This window comes from Macaca fascicularis, chromosome 4 (genome assembly GCF_037993035.2).
Source record: "Macaca fascicularis isolate 582-1 chromosome 4, T2T-MFA8v1.1".
NCBI classification, from domain to species: Eukaryota; Metazoa; Chordata; class Mammalia; order Primates; family Cercopithecidae; genus Macaca; species Macaca fascicularis.
Genome location: NC_088378.1, coordinates 125,673,482 through 125,686,138, shown reverse-complemented (window position 1 = coordinate 125,686,138; position 12,657 = coordinate 125,673,482). Strand labels below are relative to the sequence as shown.

General features: G+C 42.6%; 1 protein-coding gene and 1 long non-coding RNA gene across 3 annotated transcripts in view; one reads left to right on the top strand and one right to left on the bottom strand.

The window, feature by feature from the left end:
• The first annotated feature begins 337 nt into the window (after positions 1-337).
• The window catches only part of LOC123572948 (uncharacterized), a 64,227-nt gene continuing 51,907 nt past the window's right edge, over positions 338-12,657 (top strand). The window contains exon 1 of the long non-coding RNA XR_006697582.3: positions 338-691. This is a non-coding gene — a long non-coding RNA (uncharacterized lncRNA). The remainder of the gene's footprint in view (positions 692-12,657) is intronic.
• CLIC5 (chloride intracellular channel 5) overlaps positions 1,406-12,657 on the bottom strand; it is a 132,520-nt gene continuing 121,268 nt past the window's right edge. For both annotated transcript variants that reach the window (XM_065543943.2, XM_074037856.1), the window contains one exon: positions 1,406-1,691. In XM_065543943.2, coding sequence (XP_065400015.1) covers positions 1,677-1,691 — 15 coding nt within the window. In that variant the 3' untranslated portion in view covers positions 1,406-1,676. The remainder of the gene's footprint in view (positions 1,692-12,657) is intronic.

Below are 12,657 nucleotides of genomic sequence, written 5' to 3'. Positions count from 1 at the left end.
CCCATGGTGCTCAGAGCTAGCCTGATGTTTGAACAGATTCCAGCTGATCCCAGGCTGTCCTGAAGCCTGCTTCTTCCCTTCTGGTATGGGCTGTCCGTGGTGGGAACTAGACCTGAGGGCCCTGGAGCTACATGGCAGGCATCTCCGTTACCATCAAAACTCACGTTTTGCCCGTGCCCTTTTCCCCACACTCAGGAAGTTCCATGCAGAGGTAAAGTGTGTACTGACAGCAGTGGCATGATTTGAAGGCTGCTGGATGGCCCCCAGTCTTGAGTTCCTTCCCTGGAGTCTTGTTGTTGATAGCTAAAATTTGAAGCATGGCTTTCGCTTTCAGTTTCCTTTGACTGCAGACCTTTCTTACGGAGAAGGTGCACCCCATAATTCTTGAGGATTCAACTTCTCTAATTTGTATCTGAAGCTTTCCCAGCTCCCAGCCTGGAAGACTAACAATATGAGAACATTGGGATCTCAGGGGTGAGGGATGAACTGAACTGAGGGAGGAAAGAGGGATAAACAGGGAAGCTGAAGGGCTAAAGTTGGACTTCAGCTACAGTCTCATTGGGCCACATCAGCTCCACATGAATCTGAACTCCAGGATGCTCAGCTTCCAGTCTGGCTGGGGCCAAGGCAGAACTCTCAGCCATCAACACCCAGGGAGAAGTCACGTGAAAAGCAAGAGACCTGCTGTGTGGTGAGTGTTTGCAGAGGGCACCAGGGAGGCTGCCTGTGGGTGGCACAAGAGCCCGGCTCTGGTATTTCCATTCCCGCCTGATGAGGCCGAATGAGCCGGTCTTCCCAGGGCAATTGCAGCACAGCTCATTTGTGCACGTTTTACAATGGTGTTGATAAAATCCCCATGGAGCCCCCGGAGCATGTGTGAGGAGTTCCCACCAGAAATCTAAACAACGCCCTGGCGTTGCTGACAGCTTAATAATGTGACAAAGTTCAGCTTGTTCAATGACAGGGACAGGAATGCAGCTGGGCTGGTCTGACCCAGAGCTTTGAAAATATCCCCCCTTTACTCTGACCCAGCATTTGACAAATAACCTTTTCTTAGCCTCCTTGAAGGCACCAGACAGAACCAAGTGCCATGCAGGGGCCACATGCCACCGTTAAAATGTTAAATGGAGTGGCGAGGGCCACCAGAGTCACTTGGGGCTGACATTTATCTTTATTATTATTATTAATAATAATGCATATATTGCTTTTTTGGTGCATTCCAGAGTTTTTTTGCACTCCTAAATCATGTGACTGTACATCACCCAGCCTGATAAATCACCCAATGAACCCAAATTCAATGCAGCTGTCAGGTCAGATCTGCGAGAGGCAGAGTTAGTTTAATTGAACTGCAGCAGGGAACCGACGGGCGTTGCCCAGAAAATCAGAATAATAGCAGTGTTGCCGGTGACATTTCAAGAGCTAGACATGAACTGCTAGCTTCAGCTTTAATTTTACTAGAGGGAATGGGGGGATGGGTGCAGGGAGAAATCCAGACTTCAACAAATATTTAAACTCTTAGGGTTTTTTTTTTTTTTTCTTTCTGCCTCAAAGCCAGTACAGACAATGAGTTCCACATTTAGAAATTTCAGTAGAAAGAATCCCATTTTTTTCTTCTTTCTCCAGCTTCTCCCCATTTCTTCTGCTTGCTTCTTCCTCTACTCCATGCCCCCTTGTTTTCAACAAAAAGAAAGCTGAAAGTAAAGAAACAACAGGATTTGAGTTGGAGCCAATTTAATGGGCCAAGAGGTTACATATGGAGCCAACAAATCATGCAAGCATGAAGGATATTACTGACTTAAAGTTATGTATGTTAAAGCCCAAATCTTAACAGCATTCATAAAGGTAAAGGTAACTAATGGAGAGGCTTAACTGACAGAAAATGGGCTTTTCTCCCTGGCTGCCCTGCCTCCCTCTTAAAAATGGCAGTGCATCTCAGCTGAAGAAGGCCTTCCGGTGGCAGATTCTCCCCGTTAAGTGATGAGAGGGGAGGGCCTCAGTCTTACTCACCAAGAAAAGACAAAGCTCAGCTGAGTTCTGTACCAATAGAAGGCTCCAGACACCATTGTTTGGTTTATTTTTGTTTGCATTAAGTGTGTCTCTTCATATGTTTTGGGGTTACCAGAAAAACCATTCCCTTTACCCCCTTAATTTTTAAAACTGTGTGTAATTTTAGGGAAATTTGATCCATGTGTTTCAGATTCATTTGCACTTAATCATGAAAATCTCTCTGGAAAGAGCTATTTTCTCTCCCAGAAGACTTTGGTGCCCTTTTAAATAAGCCCTGTAAGTGCCCTTCCACCCCAGGCTGCCCTCTTCAAGTGCAGAAGGTTGTGTTTGGCCAAAGGAAAACCAACCTGACCACCAAGGGCATGGGTCTGGTTTGAAATGTCAAACTCGTGAACTTGGACTGTATTCTGGAAATGGGGAAATGACTTCCCCTTAGCCCCAGTGTTTACATAGTCAGAGAAAGAAGCTTTTCCTTTTTTTAAAAACAAAACAAAACAAAACAAAAAACTGATGTGGAGATGTGTGTATCAACTCTACAGCATTATAGTTCCTTCCAATAAGCCAGGCAGGGCTCACTGGAAATGCCCCATGGCCATCCACAGGTGAGTGTTAGCCTCACAGGATCACAATGCACACTTGCGACTTTTCTTTGAAGTTCCTGGAGAAAATGCTTTTACCAGAGACTCCCAATTACCAAAAACACCCTGGAACCATCTTGGATGGCTCCCAAGGGCCATGGAATGACTGTGTCCAGGATACACATCTCCCCACCCTTTATCCACAGCAACCCAATCACTGCATGGAAGCCACAATGGCATTCCTTCAATCCAAAACAAACATGTCATTACCAATCTCAGATTAATTGATGCCATTTGTGTGCCCTGCCTGTTGGGTTTCAGCTGGAGGCTGCCCAATGGCAATGGCCACCACCCTTGAAAACCTCAAGGCACTCACAATTGTGGCCCTTGGCAGAACTTCCTTAGCTGTTCTTCTTTAACCCTGTGACTCCAAGCCTTTCTTCCTTCCCACTCTTTTCCCACTCTGAGGATTTGGACAATTTTGAAATGAGTTCCCAGTGAAATGAGAAGATCTGTGGAACTGAGTTTTGCTTCAAGTAAATTTCTTTTTTTTTTTTTTTTTTTTTTGAGACAGAGTCTCGCTCTGTTGCCCAGGCTGGAGTGCAATGGCGCAATGTCAGCTCACTGCAAGCTCCGCCTCCCGGGTTCACACCATTCTCCTGCCTCAGCCTCCCGAGTAGCTGGGACTACAGGCGCCCACAACCATGCCCGGCTAATTTTTTGTATTTTTAGTAGAGACGGGGTTTCACCGTGTTAGCCAAGATGGTCTCGATCTCCTGACCTTGTGATCCACCCACCTCGGCCTCCCAAAGTGCTGGGATTATAGGCGTGAGCCATCGCGCCCGGCCTCAAGTAAATTTCTTTACTGTAACTCATTAATAGTAAGATACGCATGCGTTTTTATTTTAGCACCCTTAAAATTAGAATGCTCCTTATAATCGATGATAAGAAATACTGTGGTGAGGTGATGGAACACATTTTCCTCTTTCGTGGTACAAAAATTAATGGTGTATCTGTTCTAGTCCCCAAAGAGATGTGATCACTTTCCAAAATAATGTGGTAAATGTTTAACTCCCTCATTCATTCATGTACTGTTCATTCTTCAGTCAGAGTATATCATTGACCACATGCCTGACTATGGACAGCGAGAAGACTAGCAGAGGGTTGAAAAGACCCCTCCCTTTTAGAAAGTTATAATTTAGCTCTAGACATAAGTGCATACATGACCAACCATGCAAAGTGCTAAATTAGTGGTGTGGCCAGAAAGTGGTGGAGCAGATCAAGATGGAGCCACAGAGCGGGATGGAGATTCCAAGCTGGTGGGCAGGCGGCCCCATTACCAGCTTGGCTCTGGGATTCAGGAAAGTAAATTCTTACCTGTAGAACTAAGGGCTTGTTTCAGATCAGTGTCCTACAGCACATTCCCCAGGAACGAGTTCCACAGTGGAGGTGGGGGTGGAGTATTGAGAAATGTTGCCTGCTATTTGCCTTTTTTCAGAGATTCCCACCACATGTCAGCATATAATGGGCTCTGAGAAGTTCTATGGTGAAGGGCTTGTTTAAATTTTATTTAATTTAGTGTTTCCCAAATATATTTATTCCTGGAATCCTTCATTTTACTCACTAGCCATTCCTGTAATAAACCTTAGGAAAACTCTAAGGTCTCTTCCAACTCTAACAGTCTAGGAATTCATTAGACAAGGCGGAAGTAGAGCATGGGAGGATGAAAGGCTAAGAGAAGGGCAGGAGCTATGCTCACAGAGTGATGGGCTCCTGGCATGGGCAGGCAGTGTCATCACTGACGGGAAAGGCTTTCTCTATTGTTCAATCAAGGCACATTTGCTAAGAACCTATAGTGTACTGTGCTGGTTACCTGGCCCTCAGAAAAAAGCAAAACACTGCCCCATGACCTCAAGTGGCTCCTAACTATGGAGAAGACCAGGGTGTAAACAAATAGCCACAGTAAACTGTGTACCTGGCCTGTCACACAGGTAGAAACACAGTGCCACAAGGAGACTAAACATGCCTGGAGGAAATCCATGGAGGCTTCTTGTAGGAAGAACCATCAGAACCTTGAAGCAGGGGTATAAATATATATGTGCCTGAAACAGAAGCAGAAGGGAAGCATTCTAGGCAGTGAGAGGAGCATGAATAAAGACAAAGAAGCGTGAGAATGTTGAAGTAGCTTATAGTGGCTGGCGGGCAAGATACGTTGTGATGAAGAGAGGAAACTGAGGCTGACGAGTCAGGTTGGGACCAGACCATGAAGGGTTTATTTCAGCAAGTAACAACAACAATAAGAGATTTAATTATCTTCCATAATAAGGAGTCTGGAGGTACATAATGAGAGGGTCTGGGACTGGTTCAGAAGCTCAGTGATGCCTCTAGGGGCCTGGGCTCCTTCCATCCCTCTACTTGGCTATTCCTCAACATGTTGGCTTCCCATCCTCTGTTTGCCACCTCACACTGAGAAGGCAGCCATAGAACTGGGCATGTTTCTCATGGATGGTATGCCTCATCCTTAAGCATAGGCATTTAAAGGTGTCCCACAGGCAGGAGAAGCCAGCCTTGTTTACAGGTGTTTTTATAAGATGATTGGCAGGAATGTCGAGACAAGAGTGGAAGAGGAGAAACTGGATGCAGGAGACAGTTTGGAGTTATTGAAACTGTCTAGGGAAAAAGTACTGCATGCTGACACCAGCATCCCTAGCAAGACTTGGAAGAAGGGGGCAGCAGAACATGTTCTTTCCATTGATTAGGAAAGACAATTCTCCTGGGCAGCCCCACAGCCTCGCCTCTCTCATTGGCTGGAACTGGGTCACATGGCCACCCTAGTGCAAGGCAGGCTGAGAAATGGAGTCTCTGGCAAAGGAGAATGCAGCAGTAGCCATGAGCCACTCAGAATTCAGTCATGGAAGCTGGGCTGTGTCCTGAGTGAGAAATTAATCTTATTTGATGAAGCACTGAGATTGGGCAGTTACTGGTCGTGGCAGGTAAGACTGCTTTTCCTAATACGAGTGGATTCCAATGCCCAATAACTGAGGAAGACCATGTGGCCTCCCATGTGGGGAACTGGATTCAAGGCTGAACGATGACAACACAATTTTGGGGAGAGAGGCGATACTGGGGGTCTTGTACCCCCAAGTCTTTCACTTCTCTGGAAGTTAATAATGATTTGTAACTGAACAAAATGTGGTAAACTGTCAAGAGTAGAGTCCGTAACACTTGCCGTATGCTTCAGGAAATAGGTTTTTAAAAAATCACAACTTTTTCATCAAAGGCCAAAAAAAAAAAAAAAAAGACAATTCAGTTGAGAGATCTAACTGAGAGACTCCCCACCCTACCACTGCCCACTACCTAATCCAAAGATTGCCCTCCTGCAATTGACTGAATGTTTACATACCCCAAACTCATATGTTGAAATCCAAAGTACAATGTGATGGTATTAGGAAGTGGGGCCTTTGAGAGGAGCTCTCCTGAATGAGATTAGGACCCTTTCAAAAGCGATCTCACAAAGCTTTCTCGCCCTCTTTCTACCATGTGTGGATACAGTGAGAAGTCAGCCCTCCACTACCTGGAAGAGGTTATCAGCAGAACCCAGCCATGCTGGCACCCTCATCTTGAACTTCCAGTTCCCAGAACCATAAGAAATAAATTGCTGTTGTTTATAATCCACCCAGTCGATGGTACCTTATTATAGCAGCCCATACTAAATACCTACCCTAAATATTTTAGTTGTGTTATGCCCATAATGTCAACAGAAGATTGTTATTAAGAATATTTTTAAAAATAGGTCAAATTGAAAGAGTGGGCAATTATCAGCCACCTCCCCTCAATAGTGGAAATGTGTGGACAATGCTTTCCCATTGTGGATACAAATCTGACAGAGAAAAGATGGAAAGATGAGGAACATCAATTCTCTAGACATCTTCTGAATCTCACTTCAGCCAAAAGGAAGGGCTGATTGGTGAAACAAAATCATAGAGACCTTGGGAGGAAGTGGCCCTCTCATTCTGGAGCTCCCAAATGCTAAGGGAACACTGGGCTTTTTAGGATGTCTGCAGTAGACTTTAGGAACATACATATTCAAGAAGTTCAGAGAAAAAGTAAATGTGATTCCACAGCAGGAGGCTTCAAATGTGGAGATGGCCTAAAAAAGATGGGAGACCCTCCAAGTCCTGAGAGCAGAATCAAAATATGAGCTCCACGAGGAAGCAGACCTCCCCATCCAGAGAAACTGATACTGCGCAGGAACTTCTTTAGTGAATTTCCACGGATGAAAGCAGAAAGTAACTGAAAATGGATGCTAAAGGGTGGGTCCAATTGGCTAGAGCAGTAACTGAAAGATGAAACTCCAAATGAGCTCAACCTTTCCCCATTCTAAGGTTACCAGAAGGAGGCGACTTCTACCAAGAAGGAGGCTTATTTGGGTCACTTCAGAATACATCATGAAATGGGTTTGTCGGTGGTCCCAGGGCAGGTGGTAGAAGATACCATGTGGTGCAAAGGATCAGAAATCTTGTACAACTCCCCAAGGTGCAGCCCCAGTCCTGACACTGACCCAGGCTTTGCCTAAGCATCTGAATCGGTAGCCAAAGGTGAAGCACAGAGGAAGAAGCCTGCCTAATCCTCCACCGTTGGGTGTGCTCGCTCTGAGTGGCCCCACCCTGCACAAGTACGGCAGGTCTCATCTGCCTAAGTCACACCTGTGCACACCCCTTTCATCAGCCCTCCTTCAAGTGGCAATTTAAACATTTTAAGGCCATCTGTTAAGCACCTATTTGGTAAATTTCCTTTTATCACCAGCTCATGGGGAGTAAGTGGGTAATGTAATTATGGGGCAGGAGAACGGGGCGTTTGATTTGTGCTTTTTGAGGATTAGCCAAGTGCTCCAATGCCAAATCCATGATCACCTGAAAGGAAATCTGAAGGAAGAATCTGCCAAATAAGTAAGTCCTCCAGTTGCTCTTCAGACAAATGCCTTTGAAAATGGGTCTCTTCTGCCTTTAGTCTCTGGAGAACTCAAAGGCTTTTGGGGTGGCCAAAGCTGATGTGTTTGCCTCCTTGTGTGATGAGCCCAAGGAGCAAAGGAAAACGTTTTCCAAATGCCTGTAGCCAGGGCAACACAGGATAGGGAAGTGCTGGGAATGTGGAGGATTGTGTGCAAAACAATGATAGGGAGCTAGGCTTCTGATCTCCTGAGCATTCCTGGGATGCTACTTGTGTCCACTTAGTGCAGAGGATCTGGAAAGTTTCTAGATGATGCCAGGGAGGGGGCATGAACCAGTCACTTGGTCTCAGGCTGCAGGACACAGAATGCTAAAATCCCACCTTTGATGCAGCAGACAGCCTCTCTGATGATACTTGGATGACATTCCATTTTGTCTGGAATATGTGGAAACAGGTCAGAGAAGGGGCACATGCCAGACATTTTTAGAAATGAACAAATGCATGGTATATTAGTTTCCTGTGGCTACTGCAACAAGTACCACAATCTGAGTGGCTTGGAAAAAACACTTTATTCTATTTATTCTCTTGCAGTTCTAGAGGCTAGAAGTCCAAAATCAAGGTGTTGGTGGGGCTATGCTTTCCAGTTCCTGTAGGGGAGAATCCTTGTCTCTTCCTCCTCCTGGTAGCCCCAGGTTTTCCTTGGCTTGTAGCAGCACTTCAATTTCTGCCTCTGTCTTCACGTGGCTGTCTTCCCTCTGTGTCTACATCCAAATTTTTATCCTCTTGTAAAGACACCAATCATACTGGATTAAGGTGAGCCCTAATCCCATATGAGACCTCATTTTAGCCTAATGACATCTGCAAAAACCCTGTTTCCATATACAAGTTCTGGGCTTTATATCTCAAACATAGTTTTTGGGGGGACACAATTCAACCTATAATGTGGATATGTGAAAAAACAAAGTCACCATCCTTGATTTGTCTCATGAATACATGGAAGGCGATGGCAGTTTTGATCTATTGTCATCTCAGCTAAGGGTTCACCCTTAAAAGAGACAACGGCTTTTTAATTTTTTGTCTCTAATTCTAAAAAGAGATAATCTGGTATGATGTAACATAATGTATAATACACTCACATGTAATAAAATCATAATACAACTATAGAAGAAGGCTGTAAGCCTAAGGACAGGCAAGCCTCTGGGGACCTAATTGTCACAAGAAGGGCTCTTAGAAGAGAGAGAGGAAAAAAGGAGGAAGAAAAATCAATGAATGTTAATTGACTAAATTTTCAAACATCTCCTGGCAATTCTAGGATGGCTTGTTGAAGAGACAGCATAGTTAAAAGAAAAATGAACAAAGCAGCTTCAGAATATAGTGTATGACCCTAAAATTTCTGGAAGGTCCAAGTAATGGGAGAATGTTGGGTGTTCACAGAAGCAGCAGTCCACAGAAGAGGACTGAAGTGAGAGCAGCTTTACAGCCCGCCCTTTCCCTGGGGTGGGGGGGATTTCCTGTGAGGCTTGAAGCACAAAGCACTGTGTATTTAAATTTCAAACATGGGCCAGATGAGTGAGGTACTGTAAACCAAGGCTGCCCAGGAATTCTCCATAGCCATAGGTCATCTTTTTACTTAGTGTTGGATATATGTGGGATGTGGGGCATTTTCTATTAATTACATTTCTTAATTTACTTCTGTAAAAAGAATCTGGTAACTATTTCTAGTGTTTCTAGAGTTTCAGGGAAAGAGAGATAATGCTAGCAATGGGCAATTAACCACCTGGGGAAAAACTTCATGAAAATTGATGCTTACAATTATGCTACAAGCCAGGTAAGGAACTACGGGATGAGTTTAGAAGAGAAGCACATGGCCAGTTATAATTTTGCTTCAAAAGCCTAAAGATGCCTTAAACAGCCTATTTTTGAAAACAATCCCTTGTGAGTGTATCTAAGTCTATCATAAACATATTTTGATACATATTACATAATTTTCAAAGTAGTTATATAGTACTGTAGCATATTTACATGACTCAAATAATAAAAACATGTAAAAAGGTATACAGAGAACTTCCCACTTTGTTCCCTTTCTATAAGTTCCCATCCTTTCCAGCAAGGAATGTTATTATTAGGTCTTTGTTTATACTTCTGATGAATTATTATATATTTGCTAGCCAACACAGATATATAATTCTGTGTTCCCTTAATTTTTTATAAGTGGTAGCATGACATCTATTTATATGAGTATAAAATGAGGTATGTACATATTTATTCATTACAGCTTTTTTTGTAGTAGCAAAAATTTGAAAATGACTTTAGTGTCCATCAGAAGGGGACTAATCGAGTTAAGGAACATCTACACTATGGGGTAGTATGCAGTTGTAAAAAGGAATGCAGGGTGATCCCTATATACTTATAATGAAAGATCTGTCAGTCTGTTAGGGCTGCAATAACAAAATGTCAGCAGCTGGAAGGCTTATGAACAATGGAAGTTTATTTTTCACAGTTCTGGAGGCAGGAAAGTCCAAGATGAAGGTGCTAGCAGATCTGATGTCTGGGGGCAGGGGGAAATTATTCCTGGTTTGCAGACAGCTGTTATCTCCTTGTATCCTCACATGGTAGAGGGCAGAGAGAACACTTCTTTCATGTCTTTTCTTATACGGGCATTAATCCCATTCCTGAGGGCTCTACCCTCATGACTGAATCATCTTCTAAAGGCACCACCTCCTAATACCACCACACTGGGGATTAGGTTTCAGCATATAAATCTTTGGGGAACACATTCAGTCCATAGCCAGATCTCCAGGACACATTAAGTGGAAAATGTAAGACATAGAACAATGTATACACTATGTGCTTTCGGGTAAGAAGGTGGGGCAGTAAGTATATATACTTGCATTTTCTTGCATCTGAATACAGAACAATCTGGAAAAAGTACAAGACACAAATAAAGTCTTAGTTTAGATAGGGTGAAGGAAGTACGATGATCAGGGACAAGGAAGAGTATGACAATTTCCAATGTTTACTGTGTTCTAGCATTTTAATTTTTGAGTCACGCAAATACATTTCCTATTTAAAATAAAAAAATAAAAATAATAGTTAATTAAATGTACATCCCTGGGATCTGACAATCACACCTCTAGGCTAAGAACCTAGCCTACAAATATTTTCTCACATGTGTTCAAAGACACCTGCAAGGATGTTTGCTGCAGCATTATTTCAACAGCAAACGACTGGAAATGACTTAAATATCTATTAACAGTAGACCAGTTAAGTGAGTTAGGTTGCATTCACAGAATGAAACACTATATAGATGTTGCAAAGAATGTGAAACATATATTAATATGAAAAGCTCTCCAATACACATTAAAGTAAAAAAAATACAAAAAACATTGTGCTTTTTTGAGAAATGTCTATTCAAGTTCTTTGCCCATTTTTAATAAGATTAGTTTCTTGTTACTGAGTAGTCTGAGTTCCTTTGTGTGTTTTGGATATTAGTCCTTTATCCAATGTATAATTTGCAAATATTTTCTCCTAATCTGTGGTTTGTGTCTTCACTTCATTGTTTCATTTGCTGAGCAGAAGCTTTTAAGTTTGATGTAACTCCATTTGTCTATGTTTTGCTTTCATTTCTCAAAAGAAGACATACCAATGGCCAACAGATAAATGAAAAAATGGTCAACATCTCTAATTATCAGAAAAAAATGAAAATTCAAATCAAAATGAGCTATCACATCAGACTTGTTATCAAAAAGATGAAAGATAACAAAGATGAGGATGTGGAGCAAAGGGACCCTTATACACTGTCAGTGGTATTGTAAATTAGCACAGCCATTTTTAGAAACAGTATAGCGGTTCCTCCGAAAACTAAAAATAGAATGACTATATGATCTAGCAGTCCCACTACTGTGTATTTACCCAAAGGAACTGAAATCAGTGTGCTGCAGAGATGTCTGCACTCCCATGTTCATTGCAGCATTCACAATAGCCAAGATATGGAAACAACCTAAGTGACCCGAATCGACGAATGAATGGATTTAAAAGATGTAGTATATAGACACAATGGAATACCATTCAGCCTTAAAAAAACAAAAACAAAAACAGGAAATAGTGTCATTTGTGACAACACGAATTAGTCTAGAGGACATTATGTTAAGTGAAATAAGCCAGGCACAGAGGGACAAATACCGCATAGGTCTCACTTATGTGTGGAATCTTAACAGTTCAGAAGTATAGAGTAGAATGGTGGTTACCAGACGCTGGGGGAATGAGGAGTGGGTGGACAGGGAAGGGGGAGGCATTGATTAACGGGTTCAAGGTTACAGATAAATAGAAGGAATAAGTGCTGGCAATCTATTGCACAACACAATGATTATAGTTAATAATAATGTATATTTCAAAATAGCTGAAAAAAGAGGATTTTAAGCATTTTCACCACCAATCAATGATTAATGTTTGAGGTGATGGATATGCAAGTTAGTCTGATTTGATCATTCCACAATTTACACATGTATCAAAACATAACATTGTATTCCATCAATACATATAATTACTATTTGTCAATTAAAAATAAAATAAGACAAAAAAAGCAATTACCAAAAAGAACATACAAAACACATTCTGCTTCTATTTTTTATAAAATAAATAAGATGTATGCATATGCATCCACCAACATATCCTGTATTCTTATTTTCAAAGAATGTGTGGACCGGGTGCAGTGGCTCACACTGGTAATTCCAACACCTTGAGAGGCCAAGACAGGTGGATTATGAGGTCAAGAGATCAAGACCATCCAGGCCAACATGGCGAAACCCCATCTCTACTAAAAATACGAAAATTAGCCGGGCGTGGTGGTGCACGCCTGTAGTCCCAGCTACTTGGGAGGCTGAGGCAAGGGAATCGCTTGAACCCAGGAGACAGAGGTTGCAGTGAGCTGAGATCGTGCCACTGCACTCCAGTCTGGTGACAGAGAGAGACTTGTCTCGAAAAAAAAAAAAAAAAGAATGTGTGTGTGGCATATGATGCATGTGTAAGTGTGTATATACGCATGGCAATTTTCTGGGAGCACATGAAATAAATTGTTAACAGTGGTGAGCTCTGGGAAGGAGGTGAGAATTTTTAGGGTAGG